This window comes from Amphibalanus amphitrite, unplaced genomic scaffold, assembly GCF_019059575.1.
Source record: "Amphibalanus amphitrite isolate SeventyFive unplaced genomic scaffold, NRLGWU_Aamphi_draft 000947F_arrow, whole genome shotgun sequence".
NCBI classification, from domain to species: Eukaryota; Metazoa; Arthropoda; class Thecostraca; order Balanomorpha; family Balanidae; genus Amphibalanus; species Amphibalanus amphitrite.
The window spans coordinates 55,412-82,137 of record NW_024882441.1 but is presented as its reverse complement, the minus strand read 5'-3'; the positions used below and the strand labels follow the sequence as shown (position 1 = coordinate 82,137).

The 26,726-nt window shown below is 51.0% G+C and overlaps 1 protein-coding gene across 2 annotated transcripts in view; it reads left to right on the top strand.

Moving 5' to 3' along the window:
• Positions 1–26,726, top strand: part of LOC122368439 — a 56,343-nt gene that overhangs the window by 26,180 nt on the left and 3,437 nt on the right. For both annotated transcript variants that reach the window (XM_043342367.1, XM_043342368.1), the window contains exons 3-7: positions 16,582–16,694; positions 18,515–18,659; positions 21,484–21,763; positions 22,115–22,316; positions 25,898–26,098. In XM_043342367.1, the coding sequence (XP_043198302.1) occupies positions 16,582–16,694; positions 18,515–18,659; positions 21,484–21,763; positions 22,115–22,316; positions 25,898–26,098 (941 nt within the window). The remainder of the gene's footprint in view (positions 1–16,581; positions 16,695–18,514; positions 18,660–21,483; positions 21,764–22,114; positions 22,317–25,897; positions 26,099–26,726) is intronic.

The window sequence follows — 26,726 nt, the reverse complement described above, 5'->3', positions numbered from 1 at the left end:
AGTGGTCTATGTGCACCTACATACCAAATTTTAGAAGAATCGGTTCAAAAATGTGGGAGTTATTCAAAATTATATGACGTCACGACACACAATTTTTTTGAAAAATGACTTTTTTGGAAGTTCTAGACCTCGTACGGAAACAAAAATAGCACCATTCGATTCGCCGTGAAAAACTGCATCAGATAGACACCTTTTTAGGCCTTAACAACCAACTTCAAAATTTGACCTCACTTGACCTGACCTTGACCTGACCTCGACCTGAAATTCATCCAGAGGTGGTCCATATCACTTATTGAGTGTGTCTATTGAATTCTATGTGTAAAATGACCCATAAAACATGTGTCGCAAATGCCCTTTTCTATATTTTGTTTTTTGGTGACCTGACCTGACCTGACCTGACCTTGACCTTGACCTCTGAATGATATTGTATGCAACGAATATTGTCTTGGTAGCCTAAGAACACGTTTTGGGCGATCAGTCTCAGTCCATGACTCCATTCTTCGGCAACTACGGTGCAAGGCCGATACTGTAGAAACTTGCAATTTGTACCCTTGACCTGACCTTGACCTTGACCTCAAACTTTAAATTAAGTACATGTTTTTAGTAGTTCGTGATGAGAGCTTTCGATTGGCGTTTGAATTTTCCAAATCGGACCATTAGTTCGGGAGATAACAGGGGGGGTAAAATTTACCCCCCCCCCAGCCCCGCGCGTTCGGCTGGAGACCCCAGCCCCGCGCGGGTTAATAGACGGCGATGGAAGATAATCAGCTTTCAGTAGTTCGGACAGGGGACTGCCGGATTACCATATTCATGGAAACCGTCACCGCTCACCACACACCTACGTCTTCCTGTCCATCAAGGATGATTGAGCCCTCATGCCGACTGTCTTAGGCCGCTCTTCTGACACTTTAAACCACTTAAAACCGCCGAAGCCTTTTCCACCAGTAGTCGGGTCGTTTAGGCATGTCCCGTTAGATTGTTAAACGTGTACTGAGGGGAATTATCCAAGCGCGACCGAGTGGGCCGTGCCGGCTGGACTGCCATGTAGGCCCTCGGCGCGGACGGCCCGCGGCTGATCCCACGAGTCATTTAATTGTCACAGTCAGCGTCCGCCGTTTGTCCAAGTTCCCGTCTGTTGAGGAGGGTCAGCCAAACCTGTTGAAGATGACTGCCGGTCGAGTGTGTGCTGAGGAACGCTGCTGGCGGATTAGGGATTTTCCCTCGCGGGATATGTTTCATGTTCCTGGAACAGTTCGCTATTCTTTGTTACACACCACCAACACTTGTTAGTCTGTTTCTTTTTCCACCGTCCGTTCTTGCACTGTCTCTGCCTGCCACTTCATCAGTGAACTCTTCAACATGAACTTCATAAGATAAGTACATCGTTTCGATATATCTCTTACCCTATTTTTTTTATGGCCTTGTCCGAAAGCATTCGCTCCTGAGCTGGTACTTGCTCCTTGTTCCTGAGCTGTCTGCATATCCGGTCCGTCTCCAGCCTTTCCCCACAATATTTCCTGCGTGACGTCCCGTGGCCATTTCCACTCTATAGGTATCGGCCGGAAGCACGGCCACGAAACTCCGCACTTTCGGTCCACCAACTAATGATGCGCCGAGTGCCAGTCCTGTTCCATGGCATCTGTGGCCGCGGCGAGTGCTCCGTGCCGCCCCTGGCAAGGTCACTGGACTGCCCGCGGTGGAGCGACCGACGCCGATCACCGTGAGATTATCCACACATTATTTGTTTACTTTTTTGTCGGCTTTCTGGGTTTGATCATTCATGTGTCCCGAAATGGTATCAGGGTGCACTTATTATCAGATTCTAGGGATCGTATTACTAAAAAATAAGATCAAGAAGAGCCGCAATCAGGCCCGGCATTTCAATGGCCCCAAAAGGAATGTCTTATTTATATTTTACCACATCATTTGTGCTGTTTTTCGTTTCCACTGGTTTCCTCGTAGTTCTGCCAGCAATTTTGACATGTGTGGGCTTTGGGCATCCGAAATCCGAATTACAGCCAGGTGTTCAATTATAACCGCGGGAATTTATCCATCGCCGCTGGTATTGTGCGACCAACAGATGTTGCCGGTCTTCGACCGCGCACAAATAATCCTGTGGTGATTCCCTTCATAGATTAGATGGATTAGCTATCATGCCACTTGATTCGGAGGATATGGGTTCGACTACCTCATGTCATCCATTCCGCCAAAGAAGCAGCTGAACAAGTGTATCGTGATTGGCACGCACTCTAATTTTGAGTCCTCGTGTTTCGCTAATCAAGCAGCGACCTTTCAGAGGCATGGCCCGGGGCCGAAGGTCGCTCCCCATGAGGCATCTTCAGGTGCGTCCGCAGCTCTGCGTCCGAGCTCCGGAACGGAGGCAGTGGACCGCTCGAGGCCGAGTGGACTCACGTCACGTGATTAGCCGTGGTTCGCTGGTCAGATGCGGCGCCGAGCCGCAGAGACAGCCACGTGACCTGCTCAGGACTACCGGGTCACCTCAGACGCGTGGGACAGGACTAACCGGCCGAGACTAAACCATCAGTGATGGAACGCCTGCGCTCACACACATGCGTATAACGGGTAGCCTGGGACTGCTCGGTGATTGACCAGCCGATAAAGAGGTGGACACATTTGTGCCCCGCGACTGAAGGTCAGCAATCAGCATTCACCGTCTACCTGTCAGCACCTATTCACCGAAACACGAAACGTATTCAGGCCCGTCTGTCGGCCCATTCAGCAGAAGGGTCGGCCATTAGGTTGCCGTTCTTTTCACCTCTTGTTCACTGGCCATTGTTCCGTTCCGTGTCTGTCCAGCTCTTCTGTCAGCTGTCATGTTCGCTGCAGTCACACCGGCTGTCCTGTCCCGTCCCGTTCTAGCATCAGGTCCTGTCCGTATGACTAGCTGTATCTGGCACTGGGGCCATTGTTACTGTTCCGTGCAGTGTACAGAGCACGGCACTGTCCAAACGCGCACTGAATACACAATCAGTCGGAAGCACGTGCCAATCAGCCGTCTCAGTTCCTTGCCGGCAATGCTTAAAGGGACTATCCCACCTTTAACATGGGGTTTGAGTTGAGATAGCCAAGTTTGCGGCGAGGTTCAGAAACCACTATCTATCTAGGTTGCAACCTCCGCGGCCTCTTGGTGTTGAAGAAATTCGTTCCCTTCATTTGAAAATGGGCCTTGTACAAGGCCCTATCTTCAACATGGAGCGACCGTTAGTGTGACGTCACCTCGTTTAATCATTCTGATTTAAATGGGTTTGTTCGTTGAAAAATCGCTTAAAACTTGGTCTGAACTTTGTTGTGGTGCCTACAGAGTAAAAAGCATCAGCTTTATGACAGTAATGTGGCCTGGGGAAGGAGGTAATTTTGGGCTGTGACGTCACATATTTGAAAGTTTGTGTTTGGAATATGGGAAGCCTAAGATGTTTAATGAAAAATAAATGCCAGAACCGTGTTCCTGGTCATCCAATCTATAAAGTCGGGCACAATTTAACTGGTTTTAACAACATTTTAGAAGGTGGGATAGTCCCTTTAAACATTTCACGATGTTTAGCGGTCCAATGAATCAAATGGATGACTGATGCGTAGCTGCTACACTAACAAGCTGATTCCACGTCTGCCCTCTGCCCGTGCCCTGCCTACTTCATTTTTAGAGTGAAGGCGGATGACGAGGTTTTTTCACCCCGCCCTCGGCCACCTCTTGTGACTTGGCAGCCCGGAAGGAATGGGGACTTGCAGCCCGGAAGGAATGGGAGCTTCTTCAGGACGCGTCCGATCCGAGCATGCAGCGGAACGATCAGCGGGGCGGACGGACCGGGCGGAACGGACCGGCAGACCAAGCGGTGCGCGACGGTGGCCGGGGCGGCGGAGCGGGCGCCCTCCCCACCCCAGTTTTGTGTGTGTGCGTTGCTCCACGCGCGCGCGTTCCGCTCCGCGTGACTGCCCCTCCCGGGCGTCGTGGGAGCCCGCGGTCTTTGGTGTGCCCGGGTTACATAAACAGACGCCCAGCGCCGGTTCCCGGTTCCCACCCTGGGTGACGCAGGAGACGAAAAACGACGCACTGTGGTCGGTTGTCGCATGACCGGCCAGAGAGCGGCGGTACGGGTTTGAAGTCGGGAGACTGGGCCGGACAGAAAACATTCGGATGCGGTTGGACATGTTCTCCTTGGCGCGTTGTGTACTTTTGGTTGCGATTTCGCACCGCAATCTGATACCGGTTGATAACATTGCTTGTGTCGTATCGATTTAATATAGCCATTGCTGCTTGCCAGGTTGATCGTTCTCATGATCGGTCTTCTGATAGATTAGCCTACTTTTTGTGTGCTTTGCCGGCTTGTTAGTAAGTCGAAAACCTCGTTCCTGGTTCACAAATCATTCTCGCTGACAGAGAGGCATAGCTTCTCAGAGTTCAGAGGTCACCATCACCATCCAATACCACGGTCGAATTCATTATACCGCAGTTGCCCAATATTTCCACAGCTGCCTCGTCTATTCAAATGAACCTCGTTCATCATCATTGAACCTGATACGGCTTTAATGGTAGCCGCGGTCGCGCTTGATGTCATTATGCAACTTCCTGTCAATTAATGTTTTCTATCCTCCTCACTGGCGATTACGCATTTCACAAGACTTCCAATGCCTTATAAGTTATAACACGATTTTCATTGTGCCGGAAGTGAAATCAATATATAACTATCCAAAAAGACTATCACTGTCACCGGTAGCCTGACATCTTACCTCACGTTCTTTTATCTACCTGACATTTACGTGACATGATTTACAACTTCACCCATCTCCTCCGTGGCCGGGAGAGCCCATCAACATCCCGAGGGTTCCTCTCTGTCAGAGTGGGCGGACTTTCACTGGGACACCTTCCCCATCAGCTCGCTCACCGTGATGGGTGGCGTCATGCTGATGGCTATGTCGGTATACCAATTACCTTCATCGATATATAATCCGACCATCACGGAAACACCTTCCGAGAGACTCGCGTCGGATCTGTTGTAATCCAGATAATGGCTTAACACCTACTCTCGGCAGTAATGTACGGAGGTGAGCAGCCGGCCGCGTCCAAGTTAGTACGTGAGGATAATGTATCTCAGTGAGGTTTCACACCTCGGTGATCCGCGCACCTGTTCGGAAGGCAGGGATACATTTCCAGGTCACACGGTTCCTGTTTTGCAGACGCTTGAAAGCGTGCCAGGATGATCAGGTTCGGGTGATTTTTGACGTGATTCACACCTATACTTATCCCTACTTTATCGCTGTCGAACCGCAAGAATATGCTACCAAAACTGAAGCGTAATGCTAGAAACGAGTGATGAGCTTGTTAGAGATGTTTAGCCATTTCTCGTTTCAAGCCTCTTACCAATCACGTTACACAGCATTATCAGTAAAACCAGACTGGCCGCTAGAACTGTGAAACCAGTCGTGCCACAGTACCTTAGTTCATGACCTCTTGCTGACCTGTTTGTTCTAACCCGACAATGCCCGCATCGGTGCACTTCGTAAACCTGGCCCATGAAAACAAGCAGAAACATTCGAAGATCATATGCAGGTCGGCTCCAGTTAACCGCCGGCATCTAGAAGATGTATAATTAGCATTCCACAAACGGCCCAGTTAAAGGGACCCTCCCACCTTAACATTAGATTTGAGTTGAGATAGCCAAAATGGGGTCCCTGACTCACAATTACCGGTTTCGGCACTCACAACATCCAGAAATGCCTTAAATCGGAAATATTGAATTTCAAAATTGCAGCATTTTGATTCAGAGGGGCTAATGCATAGGAATACCCCTCTGAATGTGTGACGTCAGCGCAGATATCTAACGATTTTTAAATGTTTGACTAAAACGTTTTGTAGCACGCGCTGGTATATGCTGCTTTGCGCGCAACAAATGCCGCACTTTCAAATAAAGTCGCTAGGAACAGCGGATATCCCAAAAAGTAAACAATCGTAAAAGTCTAATATCTTGAAAACCAGTGAATATTTTTCGATGAAATTTGGTAGACTTTCGTTTTCGCTCTTTCTGATCCGAGCGACATCACTTTCATGCCAATTCATTAACTTTTTTGAAGGTGGGAGGGTCCCTTTAATCAGTATGCATGATTGGCTTCGGTAGCCAGGGAGAAGGCTCATACCACGTTACCGTGCCAGCTACGCCACGCGTAAAAGATCGCCCCGACAAGTTGACGCTCAAATGGGCCTAAGTTATGTAACCTAGCTCCCCTGCTGCCCCCAACCCCTAACCCAACCCCGTCAACCGTTCGGCGTCATCCGACAGCTGCCCCCGCCAGGCGCGGATACAAGGGGGGGGGGGCATGGGGGCCATGGCCCCCCCCCCCCTTGGCCGATTTTTTTCAAAAATAAAATAAAAAGTTAAAAAGCTGAAAAGGGGGCCTCCTGAAAATAAAGTGGCCGAAATCCGATGAGTTTTTTTTTTAACCTACCCACTTAGTTATTTCTTAGAAGACTAGCTGAGAAGACTTCTTTGTTAGAAGATTGGTAAAGCTTTTCATAACTTGGAGGTCTCTTATACTCACAGAGATGACCACTTTTACAGGGCCTCCTAACCTGCACAGAGGGCCTCCAAGCCTGCACAGATGTCCTAACAAACACAAAATCTCTTAGCCTACACAGAGGCCTCCACTCGCATCCGAACAAAGGGCCTCCTAGCCAACACAGAGGGCCTCCTAACTCACACAGAAGGTCTCCTATCCTGCACAGAGGGACTCCAAGCCTGCACAGATATCCTCTTCGCCAACACAGGACCTCTTAATCTCCACAGAGGGCCTCCACTCGCATCCACACAAAGGGTCTCCAAGTCTGTACTGAGGGCCTGCGCTCGCATCTGCACAGAGGGCCTCCTAGCTATCACAGAGGGCTTCCTAGTTCACATACAAGGCCTCCTAGCAGGGGCGGATCCAGGGGGGGGGGGCGATAGGGACTATAGCGCCCCCCCCGGGCGACTTTCTCATTTTCTTTTTTTTTTGCAAAAAAAGCATGATAGGGGGCCCCCAAAAATAAAGTGGACGAAATCCAGGCTTAAACTTTTGGGGGTAGGTAGGGCCCCCATCGATGGGGGGCCCCCGATTCGGAATAGCCCCTCCCTTGGCAAAATGCTGGATCCGCCCCTGGCCCCCGCCCACTCTTGCCTGCCTTTAGTTAGTTTACCGTCCACCATTCACCGTTAAAGGGACTATCCCACCTTCTAAAATGTTGTTTAAACCAGTTAAATTGTGCCCGACTTTATAGATTGGATGACCAGGAACACGGTTCTGGCATTTATTTTTCATTAAACATCTTAGGCTTCCCATATTCCAAACACAAACTTTCAAATATGTGACGTCACAGCCCAAAATTACCTCCTTCCCCAGGCCACATTACTGCCATAAAGCTGATTCTTTTTACTCTGTAGGCACCACAACAAAGTTCAGACCAAGTTTTAAGCGATTTTTCAACGAACAAACCCATTTAAATCAGAATGACTAAACGAGGTGACGTCACACTAACGGTCGCTCCATGTAGGGCCTTGTACAAGGCTCATTTTCAAATGAAGGGAACGAATTTCTTCAACACCAAGAGGCCGCGGGGGTTGCAAACTAGATAGATAGTGGTTTCTGAACCTCGCCGCAAACTTGGCTATCTCAACTCAAACCCCATGTTAAAGGTGGGATAGTCCCTTTAAGGCTGAAACAGACTCTTTCCGCGTTCAGGAAATCGCATGCGAGAGCCTATTCAAATACATTATAATTCTTCCCGCATCAATCGCTTGCGGGAGGTGCGTGCGATTGATGCGAGCATGCTTCCATGTATTTGAATAGGCTCTCGCATGCGATTTCCCGACTGCGGAGAGTCTGTTTCAGGCATTATTACAGTAACTATTTGATGTCCTTTTATGCCACATCAACAACCTAGCACCGTCGAACATTGACACCGTTCATTGGTCCACTGTCCACCATCCACCATCCATCATCCACCGTTGCACCGTCCACCGCGGTCTACCGCAATTTCTACCGCACCTTCTACCGCCAGCCACCCAACGTCAGTCGGCAGGCCGGCCTGGATTTCCGACGCACAAAAACCGACCCGCGAGCGTGGCACACCGCCCGGACATGCGTGAAGCGGGTGACCGGCTCGTGGCGACACGGAGAACGCGGCCACGGAAACTGGGATTTACGAACGGGGCCCTTCAGTCGACTGCGGGACCGAGCGGGAGAGTTTGAGTGGAAGCTAGACTAAATTGATGGTTTGGGATGAAGTTAAGATGATGTTACAGTCATGTCGCATCCCAGCTTTCGCATTGATTGTACTTTACAGATGAGTCTCTCGACGTCAATGTTCTCTTCTTCAGAGTCGAGACAGCTCATGGCTTCTTTGTCCTGTCACTATTTTATCTGCTCGTATAACACCACAAATCGAAGGAAAACTTGTTCTCAAAACTTTGCGGGTCATGTTGGGGATCCAGACTCATAAACTTTACCCGGAAACCGTCTATCCCACAACATCATAAGTCCTACAGCAGTGAGAACTTGGATCATTACTCCCTTCTAAAATACACCATCATCTCCGCGCTGTCTGGCTCTGACGCCATCGGGCGCCGTGACGTCACCGAAGGCGGCCGCCGTCTCCGGTAACATTCCCACTGTCGGCGAGGCAGCTGGGAACTAGGAAGCAAGGGCACGCATTTCGGAGGGCTCGTGACAAGACGAGTCTCGGGACGGGACACGGCCACGGTCGGCGGGGAAGCCACAGAGCGGCGCGGCTGAACGATTTCACAGCGGGGACTGATGGAGATTCAGCTGGCGCTAGGTGAGCTCATCAGCTGTTCTGACGTCACAGGCACGCCCAGCGGGACGAAATGAGTCTCCCGCATTGGCGGCGATGAATTGATGCTATTTTTGGGTGCTTACTACTGGACAGGAGCGTGAAGGGTCCAGACTATGAAAAGTCTGGACCGAATTGGAAGTATTCAGGAGATTTCGGCTTTTAATCCTGTTTCATGAGACACAAATGGACTATGGCCGTCGCTTTCAACGGATGGCCTTGCCAGCATGCGACAACAAAGCGGCCACCGACTGGCCCTCATGAGTCAGTTTATGGTCCTATTGACACGGACTGGGAAACCACGCCCACCAACACTGAGGCTGGGCGTGGTCTGTGGTCGGATGGTAGAAGGTGGGACATAGTTCCTCCCAGGATGTCGAGATTCCCGTGACCAATCACCGGATGTTAAAAACGGCATGACAAGATATGAGGGAAACAAGCTCTTTTGATTGTCAAACACATTGCATCAACGCAAGCTCTAGGTAGGTGCGTTTTATGCCAGAACAACTAGTCTACAGGCGTGTTACACTTGTGATGCATATTTATTTTTGGTGCGACTACGAATTGTAATAGCTTTGAAAGAGAAAGTTGCGCGTAACCATCCGCATTATCACGTGCTAGAGTTCACGCGTCCCGCGTCCATTTAAGTCGTCACCCATCGGCTCGTGACGGGCCGCGTGCTGCGGTCACGCTCACCCTCTCCAATCGTGGTCTCTGTGCGTGCGTTCATAACGCAGACTGTGGCCGGCGCGGGTCGCCGGGTCACCCCTCAGTGACGCTCTGATGTTTATTTGTGGTCCGCTGCCGACGGAGAAACTCGGATTGATTTGGTCGGCCGAGCCGGCCAGGTCGTGAGCGGTCCAATCGTCTGTGAAAACAGACCTCTATTGAGCGTATTTGGCGGACAGAAGATGCTGTCAAGCTTACTAATGGAGAAAACTGGAGGCAGCCTCCAGAAACTGCACAAGGCAAATCGTGCGAACGTCATTCTGTTGCTAACGAGGACAGGATGACGACTGACGTTTCTCAAAACATGATTTTTATACAAATACCTTCAATGATTTTATTGTACCTAGCTACTGGAAACACTTAACTTCTAAAAGAAGCTTTCAAAATCACTATTTATTATTGAAGGTCCGAGGCACAGTTAGCCTCATAATATCAAGAGATAACGTCGTGCCTTTGTTCATTTAAAGGTAGTGTGCAAGCTTTCTTGGACCATATGGAGTTAATGACCCGGATAAGGAGAACCGGATTTTTAGAACTTATACATACCTTCAAAACTCATGGAAACGTCTTAAATTCTTCAAATTTTGAGTACCCCAGTGCGAAATTCGCCCCGACGGGTTGTCGGTCGTACCCCAACCACATTTCACACCACTATGAACAATAAATGCACACACTAAAATCGCTATTACCGATAGGCTCATCCAATCAAGTTTCGATAAACCCGTTCATCATAATCTCCTGCGGTTTCGAACACGCCTGTTAGGTGGCTTCTGATGCTCGTCGAGGTCGGAATTTCCGAATACGCGTGGTGCGTCGGGCCGCGCGCTCTGACTTCGGCCAAGAAAAATGCGTCAGCTGATCATTGTCATTTCTGCCACTTGCGTGTGGTGAAATGGGGTCATAATAACTTAAGAGACGGCTGTTTCATATCAATTATTTTACATAAAATAATATTTCAAACCACAAATTAATGTTCGACAGCCAAATTAAAGAAACAATACCAATACAGGCTTACAGTTTAAGTTCGACATTGCGTTGTCTACGATTAGACAGCTGATAACTCATTCCCGTACGTCGTAACTCTATAATGACCTCTGCTTATTGTCACATGTGCGCCGCATTCGCGATTGTTGCCGACGCCTGTTTGCAGGTCAGCCCACTACAGTTGTTATACATATCGAAAAACCGATAAACTTTTAGGCAAAAAAAGGCACTATTCCAGGCCCATTGTTGATTTTTTTGCGATATTAGGTAAAAACAGAACAGAAGCTTCTTATCCTAGGAAAAATAAATTGGGAAATCATTGGAAGGTGGCACACTACCTTTAATCAGAATAACTGTGCCAACTCATTTTACAATAACTCCCACTTAGCTTACCCACGCTGAACGGAAGTCATGATGTTCCTCCCATGTCGGATCCACGGCAGTGGTTTAGTTTAACGCCCCCGGCGGCCGCGTGTGGTTTAGGTTCATTCCCAGTGACGATCCTGCAAGGTCAGATGCTGTTCATGCCTGCAAGGCCAGTGGGAATGTTGTGTGCGTGCACGGAGCTATGAAAGCCCACTCGGTGACCAAGGTCAGAGACAAGCCACTGGCGTTATACAGGTGCCTGATCTAAACAAGAGTAGACACAATGGCAGTGCGACCGTTTGATGCTTTACCTTGCTCGTATTTGATCATACGGTAAGATAGGGACAGATGTATAGGTATGGGGCGCTTTTCCCACCATGAGGACTCAGCAGTTCATACTAAAATAAATGGGCTGGCCATTGATACAGCTTTCAAGTTCTCTTTCTAATCGAAAGAACCTAAGAAATAAACGGAGCACCAATCTTGATGGAGTGAACCCCTAAAAAGCAGCATTCAGCAGATTGAGCTACCTCACGATTCCCAGTCCCCATTAGCGACTTGACATCAAACATCGCTATGCACTTTCAGAACAGCAATATTTCTGCCTATGGCACGCTCCCAAGTCCGATCTAGCTGCGAGTCGCGCATGTCACCAGGCACGTGCGTACTGTGTGCTCTCCTAATCAGAGGTCGCCGAAGCGTGCACGCCGGCCTCGTTCATGGTGCACGCCGTGCAGCCCAGACGCGTCGAACGTGCCGCGAAGCGCCGATTTAGCCGCACGGCGCGGCGCCCCACAGCGAGGCGTGACCAATCCGATGCCCCTCGTGCGCCGTGAACAGGTAAATCACGGACGGTGCCCGGCGGTCCGAGCCGCTCCCATTCGGGGTGCCCGCGCCAGCTGATTAACGCCACGGAACTGCCACGCCGCACTCATCAGCGGCTCGTAACGAGCGGCCCGAACAAGCCTCGCAGCACGCGGGCGGACGTGGGCAGGGGTAGCGGAGGCGGGGGCGGGGGCGACTGTGAAACCTGTCTGTCTGGAGGTGGGCCTCTTGAGCAGGCCTCATTACCTTGTAAGCATGGTCTGGGCGTGGCGGAGTCCGGGCCGGTACACACTGTCGGCGCGAGACGCCTGAAGGCCCGTTCGACTTCGTGAATGGGACTCCAGTTGGGACTTGGGAGCCGGGGTTGAAGTCAATCTCTGAGTTTTAAAACTTGATTAGTATGCTTACCGACGTTGACGCACATTATGCCTATGTTTAGGTACATACGATACGACAATATATCGCCGGCGGTATTTTTTTAATGATATATGTACATTTATTACCACACTGAGTGTCTGCTTTGACAGCGGTGATATCAGAGCGCGACCAGTTCGCTGGTGCTAGCTGCTACGATGTCGCTCAAAACCAGGGCACTTAAGTGCCCTGGTTTTGTTCACCACAACTGTGGTGAACTTGCCGCCGCTTTGATGCGTACAATGATTGCAGCAACACATATACCCTGACGCCATAAAACACAGAGAAAGCACTCTCTGTCACCGTGGTAAGCTCTTGGCGACGTCATTTCCTTCTCGCCGCCTTACATCACACAACACTAAATTCTCACATAAGCTTTGTAGCTGTATGGACGTCACGGAACGGAATCAAAATAAAAACATCAATAAAAAGTGTGGTTCTGACCAAAACTCCACCATGAGATTATTGCGGGCAGATTTCTACTGAAACCGAGTGTTTCTAAGCCGCAACAGCGTAGCATAGCTTAGTGATCATAAAATGCGACTATAGCTATTCAGGTTTCCAGTTCGAGTCCTTCCTTTCAATAAGCAGTTTCAAGCTGCGCTACAAAGCATCAGGAGCTTTTCGGAACCCTCAATTCAACTCACGTTAACAATGCCGTTCGAACAGCTTGAGCAATAGAACCGGGCTGCATTATTATTGCATCGAATACCTTTGTAATCTTCTTTTATCCATCCCCGTCCCACCGAGCACTGATCCTGCCCATCCCATCTCATTTGGCCCCAGCAATCCCGCATCACTGCCGTGCCGATCCGCTGTCGTTCCGAAATGCCCACATCTCCCCTGAGCGAGCGCCGAGCCGCTCCAAGTCGCGCATGGCTGGTGCGCCGTGCACGCCTGTTATTCCGAACAGCAGGATGTACTCATCCCGTCAGCGCGACGCGTGGCTCTGTGAGAGCGCGTCAAACCAGGTCGCCACACTCTTTTGGCCTCGAAGATAGGTGGAACGCCTTCGATTCGTCCAATTCACTTGGAGGCGTCGAGGGGCGTCTTTTCACGGCGTGGCTGGCGGCTGATTTCGAGGTTCGGGATTCGGGTCGGACGCGCCGACCGCCCGGGGAAGTCGGCGACCGGAGCGTGTCACTAGGAAGACGGATGAGCAGGAACGGCTGACTGATGCGATGTTCAGCGGCCGCATTACGTATGAGATCGCGAGAAGAGTTGAAGAGGATGGTTTTGTCACGTCTGGAGGAAAATTGATGACCTTCGTCTCAGGAGAGGCTCAGTTTTCGTAATGCTCGTGACGGACGCCGAAGATGTTCCCTTAGAGGGCGGAAACTGCCGGGGTCTGATACCAGCCATGACAGGACAGGACGGCTCGCAGCTGACGGCTGATTTGGGACGCGTCGACGGACGAAAACACACGATAAATCGTGCTGATCGTGATTAATTGCTGAGGTGTGACGTGTGGCTCGTAATGCGTCTTCTGTCGTTTCCATTTGGCCAAATACGGGCGCACGATCAATTCACAGGCTTGGCTTTCACAGGCATACATAACACATGGTATAGATTTCGGTCTGTCACCCAGAAATGGAAAAAGAAGGCTGCTGGGAATACATAAAGCACACAGCCTGTGTGCGAATAATTAAATCAAAACATTGCATTGACCTTAACTGTTTCTGTTTCTAAGAAGCCTCAACATTACCAAGATAACGGAGAGGTCATAGGAAGGCCCCTATAGTGCTGGTAGTGTACTAAATTAGTCCGGAAAAGGTCAGCAGGGTGTGCAGAATAGCCGGCTCCGGGGTCTGGAATTACACCATAACTCAGCGGAATAGCATGTCACCATGAACTGCGCGGCGCCTCTCTGGGAGACGGGCGACCTCTCGACCCACTGCGCCATCGCACGGTCTTGCCGAATACCAGATTAGCGCGAATTTAATCAAAAACCCGACTTTCGATAAACTGTTATTTATACCTATCAATGGGTAGGAAATTGTCCGAAGTTATCGGATAGAACCTTATTTTTAAGCCACTTTATCATTTGAGGACTTATATCCCTGCCGAAAGTAGACCCACGCTCCGGTTCCTGAAATCGGGCTATGGTACTGAGAAATATGTCCAGTTTTCAATGTAAATTTTACGGAAGCTTCGAGAAGATATATGAGAAAATAGCATATCACCGGATAGCACAATTCATGATGAAGCTGTTTCTGCTATCATGGTAGCTTTTCAATGAATGGTTTCTGAGTTTAATGAGTTAGAACAGGAGCCCTGCATGTGTATCGTTCTCACAATAGTATTTCATAAAGAAGTTGGAAAATGTCAAAATGGATAAAAATGGATATGACGAATAGGGCATGGGTGAACTCTCCGCACATTTCTGAACATAAGCGAGCAAGTTTCAGCTGCCACTTTTTGCCTATTTGCCGTCAATTCAGCTTTGAACATGTCTAGTCGGCCGCCCGGCGTGACCTGACCAAGGTGGGGGGCGGCGCGGCCGAACAGGCTCCAGCCTAATTAACTATCTCAAGCACACGGAATCGTGATTTCATGCACTCCTTGCAAGGTTCGATGCTTCACTTTTGCATTATTGGCCTTACGTGACGTCATTTATGACGTCACTAGGATAATAAGAGTTTTTCGTCAATAACTCCTGATCAAATTGAGCTAGCGAGTTGGGAAAGCCACCAATGGACTCAGGAAGACCTGCCGAATCGAATGATATGCAACATGACCTCCTTCGACCAACTTCGTGATCTGGGGGGCTCTAACCTGACCTTGACCCGAGGTCAACACCTTAAGTTGACTTCAGCCGAACAAAAAGTATACCATTCGACGCACCTGAGCGAGGCGAACACGATGATGCCAAAATTGCGACTCTGCGACTTTTTTTTCGCGAAGTTATTAATAAAAAACGAATCCGTGCCTTGGGCCACTTGACCTGAACTCAGAGGTCACAGGTTAACCTGAGACCTTAAAATCGGATGCCAGTTGCTGCGTCTCGTAACGGCACACACGCTCGTTTTTTTCCGCGAGGCTCTAGCTTCATCAGGGGCGAAACAGCGACGGGGGTCGTACCCCCCCCCCCTTCGGCCGGCGAAGGGGGGGGGGGGTATTTTGAAAACCAATAGGTCCGGTGAGGGGTAAACGTCAGTTTTGGAACCAGAGAACCATTTTCAGTGGATCCGAGCGGCGCTGGGATTAAATTCGCGCTAAACTGGTCTTCGGCCACACTGTGCATCGCCGCTAACGAAGGAGCACCCCGTCCACGTGGGACCGCGGTACCGTGGCGGTGAGGTCCGCCGGCAGATTCTCAGGAGTGTGACTTCCGCTGCCGGGTCGGCGCAGTGATCTGACCTCGACCTTGCAACCCTGCCCGCATCGCTACCGCACGCAGCACGTGTGAGAACGACACGGGGTGTCGGGACATGAGGACGTCTGAACCTTGGGGAGGGAGACGTTAGAGGTGGCAGACCAAGAACTTTTGGAGGAGACAGCACTGACGGCACACTGCACAGAAGCTGAAGTAATAAGATGGTGATGTAATGTCCTTTGAAATCTTGCCCCGTCATAATCAGACAGACAACAATGAGGATAATGGGCAACAAAGAGCTACCGCGCTTCAAAGCCGCTGTGATATGGACCTGGCGTGACTAACACGACTTGCGCGTTTCTTTTTGTAAGACAAGCAAGTACCGTGTAGCCACTTGGCGCGCTCATAAATCCTGATTACCACATCATCTTTTCAGCAGTGCGCGTCGACGTATGGCGTGCATATACACCACAGCTCACCGCGCTGCCTTCGTCACGTGATGAAACAGACACAGCCTTCCGCGCGGCGGAACCAAAACAAAGCCGATCACAATGGGGGCAACGCGGCGAGTGGTGAGGCGGGCCCACGTCACTCAGCCTTTGATGGGCACCGTTCCGAACTGGCCCTTCCGGTCCGGCCGAGGAATTAGGCACCGGGTGCGGGGTGCTGGGGCGGCAGAGTCCTGCGGGGATTACGGCCACCGCGCCGCCAGTGGGTGCCGGGAGGGGGCACTTTCTCTGGTCGCACCCGCCCGGTGCGGTCAGGACGGTCGGCGCCGCCGCCACGGGCCACCGCCGGGGACCTGGCGTGACTCTCTCCGGGCCGCGGGCGTGCCGACCCCGGCCGGCGTCGGCCCTCACCAGCCGGTGACCCATGACCCCGGCCGGCGACACCCGTCATCAGCTGGCCCGTCACATGACCTCGTGACCCGACGCGCGGGTGTTACCCTTCACAACCGACTCTGGCCGGTCCACCACCCACCTCACACTCAACCCAAGCTTCGTAAATCACAAACTTCTGTAGAGTGAGCCGAAAAACGATCACCCAATGTGCAGTGTGGTGATGTCGAGCCGCTGATGTGCCGTAGCTGACCGAAGGTGTTTTGTTTCAGGCACGGACCACATCGACGTCAACAACTACATGTCGGTGCTGGATAACGGGATCCTGCTCTGTCGGCTGGCCAAAATCATCGCCGATCGGGCAGCGCACACACATACGCTGACGGTAAGTTGCTGAACTTTGTTGTCACTATAAAGGGCACTTTGAGATGGGCTTCTTTCCTAGGGGATTGAACATAAGTTAGACAAGACAAGTTTGCTGTTAAGTAATTGAACTACATTCCCCGAAAAACATCGCAAGGAAACAGAAAACAACAAAGGGTTTGGACACGCATCCCCAGGTCTTCAGAAAAAAAATGAGAGATATCTCGGCGCAGACGGAGAATGAGAGCTACCTGAGGCTCAGCGAGAGGTTTCACAAAACCACACCTACGCACTACGGCCTACAAGTGCGCATCACGAACTGAGGCCGTGCGTTTTTCACGAACAGCGGCTGTGTCATTAGCCGCCTCCGCTGACCGTCTCTGTGGCATCCCGGATGAGAGAGACCATATCCCGTATCCCGCGTCCGTGAGAACGCCAGATTTTCGCCACGAACACGATGTGGTCAGCTTCTGCCATCTAACCGTTCATAATTGCGTCGCCGCGAATGCCGCTGCACTCTCGTTTTCACAACGCCGGCGAAACGCCCGGCTTCGCGTGGTTTGGCGTCTCGACATGCCGCCCTCGCATTGTTCCACTGTCTTTTTACGGAAACATCCGGCGTCGCCGACATATTCGGCCCGCTTCCAGTTGCGTTCTGCTGCGTTTCTTTGGCAGGAAACGAGCGAAAGTTGAACGGCCGCCTTATTGAAAGGCAGACAGCCTGCGTCGCGAGGCAATAAGCCACTTTGTAACCGGTCTATCAGGGCACAGACCGACTGCCTAATCAGATCGAATATCTTATATTTTTATCTTTTGTTTGAAAGAACACTTGCGATTTTCTCCGACCAATCAATCATGACGATAGAAATCGAGGTGAAATGGTATCGCAAAAAAGCGACATAAGTGCGATTGCGTCCATCTTACACAGAACACCAAGCATAACTTGCCGGTCGTTATTGCTGAGCCCATTAGCTCAGTAATCGTAAATCAATGCGGTCTGATAACTGTCGTGAGCCAAAAATTGAACAGTAAAATCACTCAGCCAGATATGATGTAAAAACGAGTGTCGGAGAGATCGACATCCTCATACGGAGAAGAGGGTTCAGGGTATCTGATCCACTCGACATGAATGCAGGCGTATCTGCCCGTATCGATGTTCTCTCAATTGTCAGCATAGCTTGAATACTTAGCTATCATATGGCGACTACTCTGGGCTTGTGAAATGTGAAGTCTACTAGGTATGTAGTAGTGTGACTGTGCTGATGGAATTTTCCTTCCAATAATTGCAATGCAATGTTCCCAATGGAGTTTTGTTGCAACTGTTCCGTATTGAGCTGTATTGCGACACGTAAACCCCAGCGCAAATAGGTGTCTTACTCCGCTTCGGTGAGTATTTTAGATAAGACATTGCACCACGGAGTGGTCTCTGAAACAGAGCATCGTAGTGCCTGGCGATAGCCGGTTCCGGGCGGCATTCTGTGGCAAATGCCATCTACCCCGTCGTCCGGCGGGTGATGCAGCGGTCCGCGGTCCGACTCGTCTTTGATGGGGAGATACGGGGTCGTTGACAGACCGACACACTACCGGTAGACACAGACCTCGGGCACTGCAGGCCCCACGCGGTAACACACGCACAGATTAAACTCAACCAAGGGTCAAGAGGGTCGAGTGTTGTCTGTTAAATGTCTCGGGGAGCTCTGGCACTCAAGGATCAATGGTGCTTCATTGAACAATGCGCAATGATTAGTCCAATGCCACATGGCACGTTCATGAACTGTAGGTTGTCACAATGTCACATCCTTCACTGCTCAAACTCGCTGACTCGTCCGATCTTTGCTGCAGATGCCACCGCCGACGTTCAAGTTTCGCTGCTGGGACCGAGCTCGGCCAGGAACCTTCTTCGCGAGAGACAACGTCTTCAACTTCCTGCAGTTCTGCAAGCTGGTCGGCTGCCAGGAAAACTTCCTCTTCGAGACGGACGGGCTAGGTGAGTCAGCTGAGATGAACGACTCCTTTCCTTTTTTAAATGTATGAATTAATTGATAAATTTAGGCTAATTCGAGCCCACGCCACATCTTCATAGCCTGAATGAATGATGATATGAAAAGACCAAAAGTCTCCCGGTGTTCTTTTACGCCATATCGATTATCAAATTTAACGGGGCAGACCCATTTGTTTCGTTTCCACCTCGGGCGAGCGATTGACCCCGTTCGATGGCCACCCAGGCTCAGCCTCCACCTCCCTCCAATGTTGAGCCCCAAATCGCCGTCATCACCGCCACTCTCCGACACGGACCCGCCTCCGGCGCCGGCCGCGAGCGATCGCCAAGGTCCGATCACGAAGGACGCCACTAGCCTAGGTGTGGGCGGATCAATATCACCGACGGTATAGATCTAACCGTGCACGGTTAGGTAACGTCTCACACTGTCTATGCACAACACTGTGCACGCTTTGCACAGGCGTGGGGCCGTCCGAGTGATACCGTGACGTGTGATGCCCTCAGGCGACACGCGATTGATTGGCGATAGGCCCGTGTCACGCCCCGTGACCGCCTGACATACACGAGATGGATCGTGACAAATTCGTGACGTGGTGTGATGGGTTCGTGACAGATTGTCGCGGGATAAAACGCAGTTAAGAGATGAAGGTTACGATCAAGGTCGTTCCGTCTGCAGGGGAAAGACGGCGCTACATAAATCTCATAAACAATATTTATAACACGATCTCTCTGGATGAAACTCTGCCACGCCACGCTCTGGCGCCGCGGGATCATGATGTATGGCGTCGCGAGTCGAGACTCGGCCGGCCGGGCAGCCTCGATAAAACCATAACGCACCGTGACGACACGAGCAGCGCCTCGCCGTCACGGCGAGTGTGATAACGAGGAATCGTGACGCTGCCCGGGTGGTCCACGGGTCACCCGGCGGTGCGGGGGTCACACAGGTCACCGCCTCACGCCAGGCGCCAAGTCGTGACGGCCCGACACCCGTTCGTCACCTGGGTGGACGTCTAAATATAGCAGATGAAGCCTCATGAGAACAGTGGAGAAGCCGACCATCGGCCATGACCCCTAGACAGAACAGGAGCGACGGCTGTGACGACGTTGGGTGGTTAGTTCGGGGCGATCTCGGAGCAATGTCGGGCCGACGTGAGCTCTGTGGAAGACGTTCACTGCGTTGTCCGTCGCTGTCCGTCGCCGTCGCCCAGGGCCGGGGCACTGACATCGGACGGACGTTCTCACGCGGCAGACGCTGGCACGTGAATTATGGAGCGATTTGTCAGTGTGCGTCGGTAGCGTAAACAACTCCGAGCGACAAACAGTCCCAGGACTTGGCGACCGGCGCGCGCGAACCCGGAAAATGGGGGGTTCGGTCGAAGAAGGCGATGCACGAGTTTAAATTAAACGTCTGGCGTCGATCAATGAAAAGGTCCGCACTAAACCATCGGCTCTTGCTTGTTAAATGTTTGAAAAGCTGATTCATGTGTGAGAAGAAGGATGTTTTGACAAGATGTGGTTTGCTGGCTCACGCAGAAATTCGCCACCATGTAGGTGGTCATAAATAATGTATGATTCTCACGCTTCGCTCCAAGTAACTATTCAAACATATGCCTGGTTAACCGACTTGATAATGAGCTCCAGAAAGCCACGGGAACTCGCCGAAGGAGTCGTCCTACATCTGAACAACAACGCAAATCGTTCTACTTATCTGATTTAGAAAATAAAACGCATAAATAACAAGCCCATCAAACGTTACAAATCGGTTGACTAAAGTCAAACTGAACGTCAAAAGATGGGACAAACGGAGGAGTTTCACTATGAATTAAACGTTCGAGTAGATTTACGCGATATCCTCCCCCTGCACAAGAACGCTCGTTCTATGAATAGGCACAGATGACGTATCGCTCAAAGAGTACATGTTTGTTGTGATATAAACGACAGGGTGACAAGAGCCAGTTCATCCCTTCAACAGCCGCTAAGTGGCCAGCTTATTCGCCGAAAGGCGCGTCAGGAAGTCTGCTGATAGACGATGGATCAATGGCCCGGCCGTCAAAACGACTGTCTGTCGTACCTAACTATAACGTCAACAGTCGCGCTGCAGTGATGATTCAGTCGACACGTACTCTCTCGCTCACTCCTCAGAGCGTAAGTACAAGCTGAGCTTGCTTTAAACTGAACGTAAGTGGCACCGCCTATTCTCACAAAGCTATACGTTCACGGCGTAAATTGAAGGTGGATGGTGTGAAGGTGGATGTAATTGTAGACATATAAAGTAGATACTCGCATTATTGCTAGACAAGTGCACTAGGTAGACAGGGAGCCAATGTGAAACGGACACACAGAGTCAGACATCTATCTTTTATACAGATGTCAATGAGTCAGTCTCGTAGCCAAAGCCCAGGGCCTATAGGCGATCACTGATACCTACTATCTCATCAAGAACGTGAGTCCACTCGGACAGATTGCTGAGCAATCTATTTGGATCTGCGAGCCGTGACCCATTGACACAAAACTTGGCACGCATCGTAGCGATATTACACGACTCAATGTGCCTTATCGTAGCCTACATGCCTGACCTATCTGACCCTTATATACAATCCCCTACCTAGTACTGCCATACCTAATCAGCACGACCTCTCACAAACTCATGTGACTTTCTCGTCACAGGCGATGCGTGTGCTATGCTGCAGCGCTTTTGCGACGTCACCTTTTAATTAGAGTAGAATAAAATATATAATTTGCCAGGTGACCAATGACCATACCTCCTCTGCACGTCCTCCCGTGCGTTAACCTCTCCCGTCTCTCCCCCCAGTTCTGCACACAGCTCCGCGCGGAGTGCTGCTCTGTCTTCTGGAGCTGGGCCGGCACACGAGCACCTACGTGGAGCCGCCCACCCTGGTTCGCCTGGAGCAGGAGATCGAGGAGCAGGAGCGGATGGCGGCCGTGCGCGAGGGATCCGACTCAGGCTACTCGGACACGAACCAGGAGCGCGAGCGTAGCGCCGAGAGGGACGTGCTGGACGCCCGCTCGCCGCGGCCCACGTCGCTCATTCCAGTCAGAAGGAGAAAGAGCGGCTCCCAGCGCAGGGGCGGGTACGTATGGGGAGGGTAGGAGCGGGGTGATTAGGGTTTGTGACTTGCTGTGGATAGGTCTGTTTCCGAAATGGAGGGAGGGAAAGAGGAGGTCGAGAACGGAGTCGGGTTTATGATGTCTCATTGAAGAAGCGAGGATCGTTATAACGGTAAACCTGGAGAGTACGGCTGAATGTGCCCAAACGTTGCTAAAACTGTTATGTTGTGTCACAACGAAAAAGGCTTAGCTGCCGAAAACTGTGCTAAATTGTCAGCCATTGCATCCCGACAGCGGACTCACGAACACTCCATGAAAACATTGCCACCCTCTTTTTCGTCCACCCCGCTGACTGACACCCTCCCCTCCCGCAGGACCACCTCGATGCCGGCGTCCGCGCTGACCTCTCCGGCCCACCACCGGTCCACGCCACGTCTGTCGGTGGCCGGAGCACCCTCGGGCGCCTGCACCCCGTCCCGCATACCCCGACCGCAGGGGGGCCGGGCGCATCTGGTCAGGGTGAAGATGGCACTGCACAACAGCGGAGCCGGAGCCGGCACCGGCGGCGTGCTCACGGTGAGAGGGGAGAGAAGATAGGGAAGTGGGAGGAAACTGGAGAGGGAAGAAAAATGGATAAATCAGGGGACAAGTCGTTTCATGAGATATCAGATTATGGGATAGGTGGGTTCATGTAGAAAACATGACTTGCGTTCTTACTGAGATTTAGTTTGAATATTGCTCGCAGCTGCAAGCCGAGAGGACATTATAAAATGGGTAGTTAGCTGAGTGCACAAGAAGGGTCACATTCTGGGTGGCTCCAAGTTCGGACACTCCTCATTTTGATCCCATCTCATGCACATGGCGGCCTGATTTGCCCACAGAATGGTGGCTGATGGGACTGGGAAGGCTAAATGAGATCAATCGATTAACCGCAGCATTGGTTCGGCAGATGTTTCATTAATTGGTTCAAATACCATGTGGGAATGTCATTAGCATAATAATTGTGGCATTCGAAGCGTGAAATCAGATTATTCTAGCACGGAGATACTATTGGGAAACGTAGGATTTCATAACAAATGCAAAGGTAATCACTTCAGCGTTCATCGAACACCAAATGCGTGCGGACATAGACATTTACGAAACGAAACAAATTTGATCAAAATAACCGCATTTACTTCACTTCCTTGGGAAATTCCGCACTGTGTTGCAAAGATGAATCCATTTGAAATGGGATATTGATCCCGGAAGTGACATTAATGCAGCTCCGCCAGTCGACCAGCCTCGTAAATACCCCACCTCCCAGAACTTGTTCAAATACGGCGCATCCAGCCGGCACAGGGAGGCGGCGAATCCGCCAACCGCTGCCGTCAGAAGTTGCTCTCCAGGCCATGTCGGCAGGTACAGACCGGCCGAGGAGGTCCGGGTCGATTCCGGAAGGCCCAGTTCACCTCTCCCAGCCGACCAGCTCGTCAGTTCTGCCCAGGCACCTCCGCCGGGGGCGCCGCGACCGCCGGGGTCTCTAGGGCCGAGTGCTCACCCTCGGCCCGCCAGCGGTGCTCTCACACACCCACTCGAGGGCAGCAGATGACCTCTCTTCCCAGCATCGCAGGAGGACGTATTGATCGCACCTCTAAGGTCCGGCCGGAGCTGGCGACGGTCCGGAGCCGACAGGGCTGATGGAAGCGGTCACGCCACCACGGGGGAGGGATTTATGCATTAGATCAGGGGTCGGCAAATGGTGGGGCATGCCCCCTTTGGGGGTAATGGCGCCCTTCGGCGGGGGGTAATGAGGGTCTCTGAGAAAGCCTCATCTTTTTTAGAATTAATGGTTCCCTTGATGGATGTGGACAAAAATCGCAACTTTTGTGCCCCAGGATTCAAAGATTAGTCGAGATCAAACGCACAAAGCATGAACTGATTAGCTGGCGCATGCCAATTTTCATGTAGCTGCTCACCATTCCGTACAGTCGTGGAAAGTAACTGTCATGTACTAGCCGGCGCTCGTCTATTGGCGTTTTCACAGTCACTAACGCAAGGGAGAGGAGTCGTCCATTGCACCCTGACCTGAGCATCTCGGTCTCTGAGCTGGAGCTTTGCAGAAAAATTGAGCGTGTTGCCCGTGAAGATAAGCAGCCGCTGCTACCCAATTTAAAGGTCGTTGGTCATTGGGTGACCTTCCATAGGTCAATAACAACTGCCGAGTTAATCGGGTCCTGCTGTAACTTCTTGAAGTGAGATTTTGTGGCCTGCCATGATCTCAAGAAGGATCTCACAAATCAACGGTTATTCGGGTTAAGGTCATGCCATTTTCAGGACAGATAAAAATGATAGGCTCGATGGTACAGTTTTTTTTTTCGTGATCCGACCCTTTTAATGTGATCTATTCTCGAAAAATACCCGCTACACCTATACGTATGGAGGTTAACCCGCGCCCCGCTGGGGCTCCTGGATTTCCACGCCCTGCTGGAGATGGAGGTTGAACACCCCCTATTAACTTGGCTCCTGGGTCACTAGCGAAACGCCGTAGTCGGCGATCGAAAGAGCGTAAGAAATGATGAAGAAAAAACTATGGTCACCTTTTAGGTCAAATCAAAGGTCAGGTCACCAGAGGTCATCGAACGTAAAATTTCGCCAATTTCCAGGTCAACCTTTGACAGTTTTCGATAAACTGGCCTATAGCTCAGGAAAGGATAGAGCTACAGCGCTGCGGAAAAACGCATTCGATAGCTCTCTTAACGTTTTTTCTGATGCCTGCCCTCAGATTCAACCGAAGATGGTTTAGCCTGCATGGGAGACAAAAGCTGCCAAAATTAAAAATGTACGTTGCTTGCTGATAGTTTTCTTAAATAACTTTTCACTTAAAACTTGCAAGAGCTCACTTTTATCAGCATCGTGATCCTCCCGTCGAGAAGCATCGAAGGTTTTGTTGCACATCAGTCGATCCGTATCGTCGAGCTGAACACATCTAAGGCATTTTCATCGCTCTGGGATGCCTTTATCAAAGTCATTAGCGAATAGCTGTTAGATACCATTCATGACCTGAAATGACCTCAGGGACATACAGTGGGGTTACGGGTGCAATTTTCCGGTTCAGCGGTCATGTTTACTTGTAAACAAGAGTGTCACAGTGTTAGGAATGACACTGGTCCAAAAGAGGCGCCTTTCAATTTTCTACCATTGACTTTGTGCCCTCTCCCATTGATAATGGGAGAGGGCGTGAAATTGACCTGAACTTTGGTCACCGACATCAAATCTCCGAGATACAAATTTTGTACATGTTGTTGCCTTTATCAATTCCTGAAAGCTTGAAAGAGATCTGTCACTCAATGCAGCTAAAGCAGGCTTTGCAGTCTTTACTGAGGTGAGGTCACTTGGCGTGATCTGGTGATCTGACCTTGAGTGACTCTGGTCTGAAATATTCACAACATGTGCAGAAACGATGTATGATAAAATGTTCCAAAATGGTGGCGCTCCGTGCCAACGTTTTTGATATATTTGCGAGAACCGCAGGGGAGGGGGTCTGCGGTTTCTCGCAGATATGGTACCCAAAGAGTCACGGAAAAGTATGGAATTTCAGTAACCTTGGTTGTATCACCAATGGGGTCTGGTAGGTGGGGGTAATGGCCCTGCCTGGCGCCAAAAAAGGGGGCACGACCCCGGAGGACCTGCCGACCACTGCATTAGATGATTAAAGGGAGCGCATGACTGTGAGAGACAACTGGCTGATTAGGATGTGACCGGGCGGCAGGTCACTGCAACCAGTTACATAGCAAGCAGTAGCCGCTGCAGCCTGCGGGTGACATTCAAATCGAGTTCAAATAGACTGCCATTTATGAACATTATTTTACCAAACAGAGCAGCCGGACTTGGATGGGCCTCTGCTGCATCCCCATTTTTAGAAGCGACTTTAATGCAGCCATAATTAACCATAATGCAGTCATTCGTAATTCATAACCACTGTCGCCGCCAGAACACGTTACGTCAGCAGCACGGCCGTTTTTGCTCCATCGCTCATAATTCATCATAACCCTTCCACGCCACGGCTCCCGACCAGTCACCCTGTCAGCTCCCTCTGACTGCCCCTCACTCCCTCTAACCGCTCCTCCCTCCCTCTGACGGGGTTATTCTGACCCTCCCCTCCCTCCTCCCTCCCTCAGACCGAGGAGCGGACACAGCAGCTGCGGGAGCGGCTCCACCAGCTGGAGATGAGGGAGGCGAGCAGCTCGACGCCGCGCCGGCCGCACGCGCGGGCCAGCACGCCGGCCAGCTCGAGCTCGGTGGCGAGCACGCCCACCTGCCGTACCCCGACCCACGGCCACCTCTCGTCCAGCGGCGAGAACAGCCTGCTCGATAAAAAGGTACGGCACGACGGCGAACCATGGGTGAGGAGAGCCACAGGTGATTAAAACGGGAGGATTAAAAACGAGGATGAGAACGCATGTGGGTGTATGGCTGAATTAGGTTATCAGTAAAAACTGAGCGGATCGAGTGAGGGGCGGTGCGGTAAATAATGCAGACAGCAATATCAGTCGGGGAGAGCACGTGCAGACACTCTGTTCGCGTTATGGAGACTGATGGGAGAGCGGAGCTGGATAAATCGAAACATTCATCTTGTAAGATCCGCCTGGGAACGGTGCTTTGGGCTGAAACGGGACCAGTCAGCATGAATTGGTGAATAAGTGAGATGCATTCCCCGACTTTTAGCTCGGTAGCCTTGGCATGAACAGATGAATGAATCGGCCGTAGTGGAACATGGAAAAATGAAGCGACAGACGAGTATTCCTGTGGAATTGGAAACATTTCTAGCTGGTGCATGCTCAACAAGTCAAGACCTTGTCGTTTCTTTTCACATTTCCGTCTTGAGCCGACCCATTTATTCACCAGTTGAAAATTGTAAACGATTCAAAGTTCAAACGGAAAGTTTGAGAGTATGGCAACCGGGCCTTCGCAATTCAACTTTGGTCCGTTTTGTAAAAGGAGACGAGC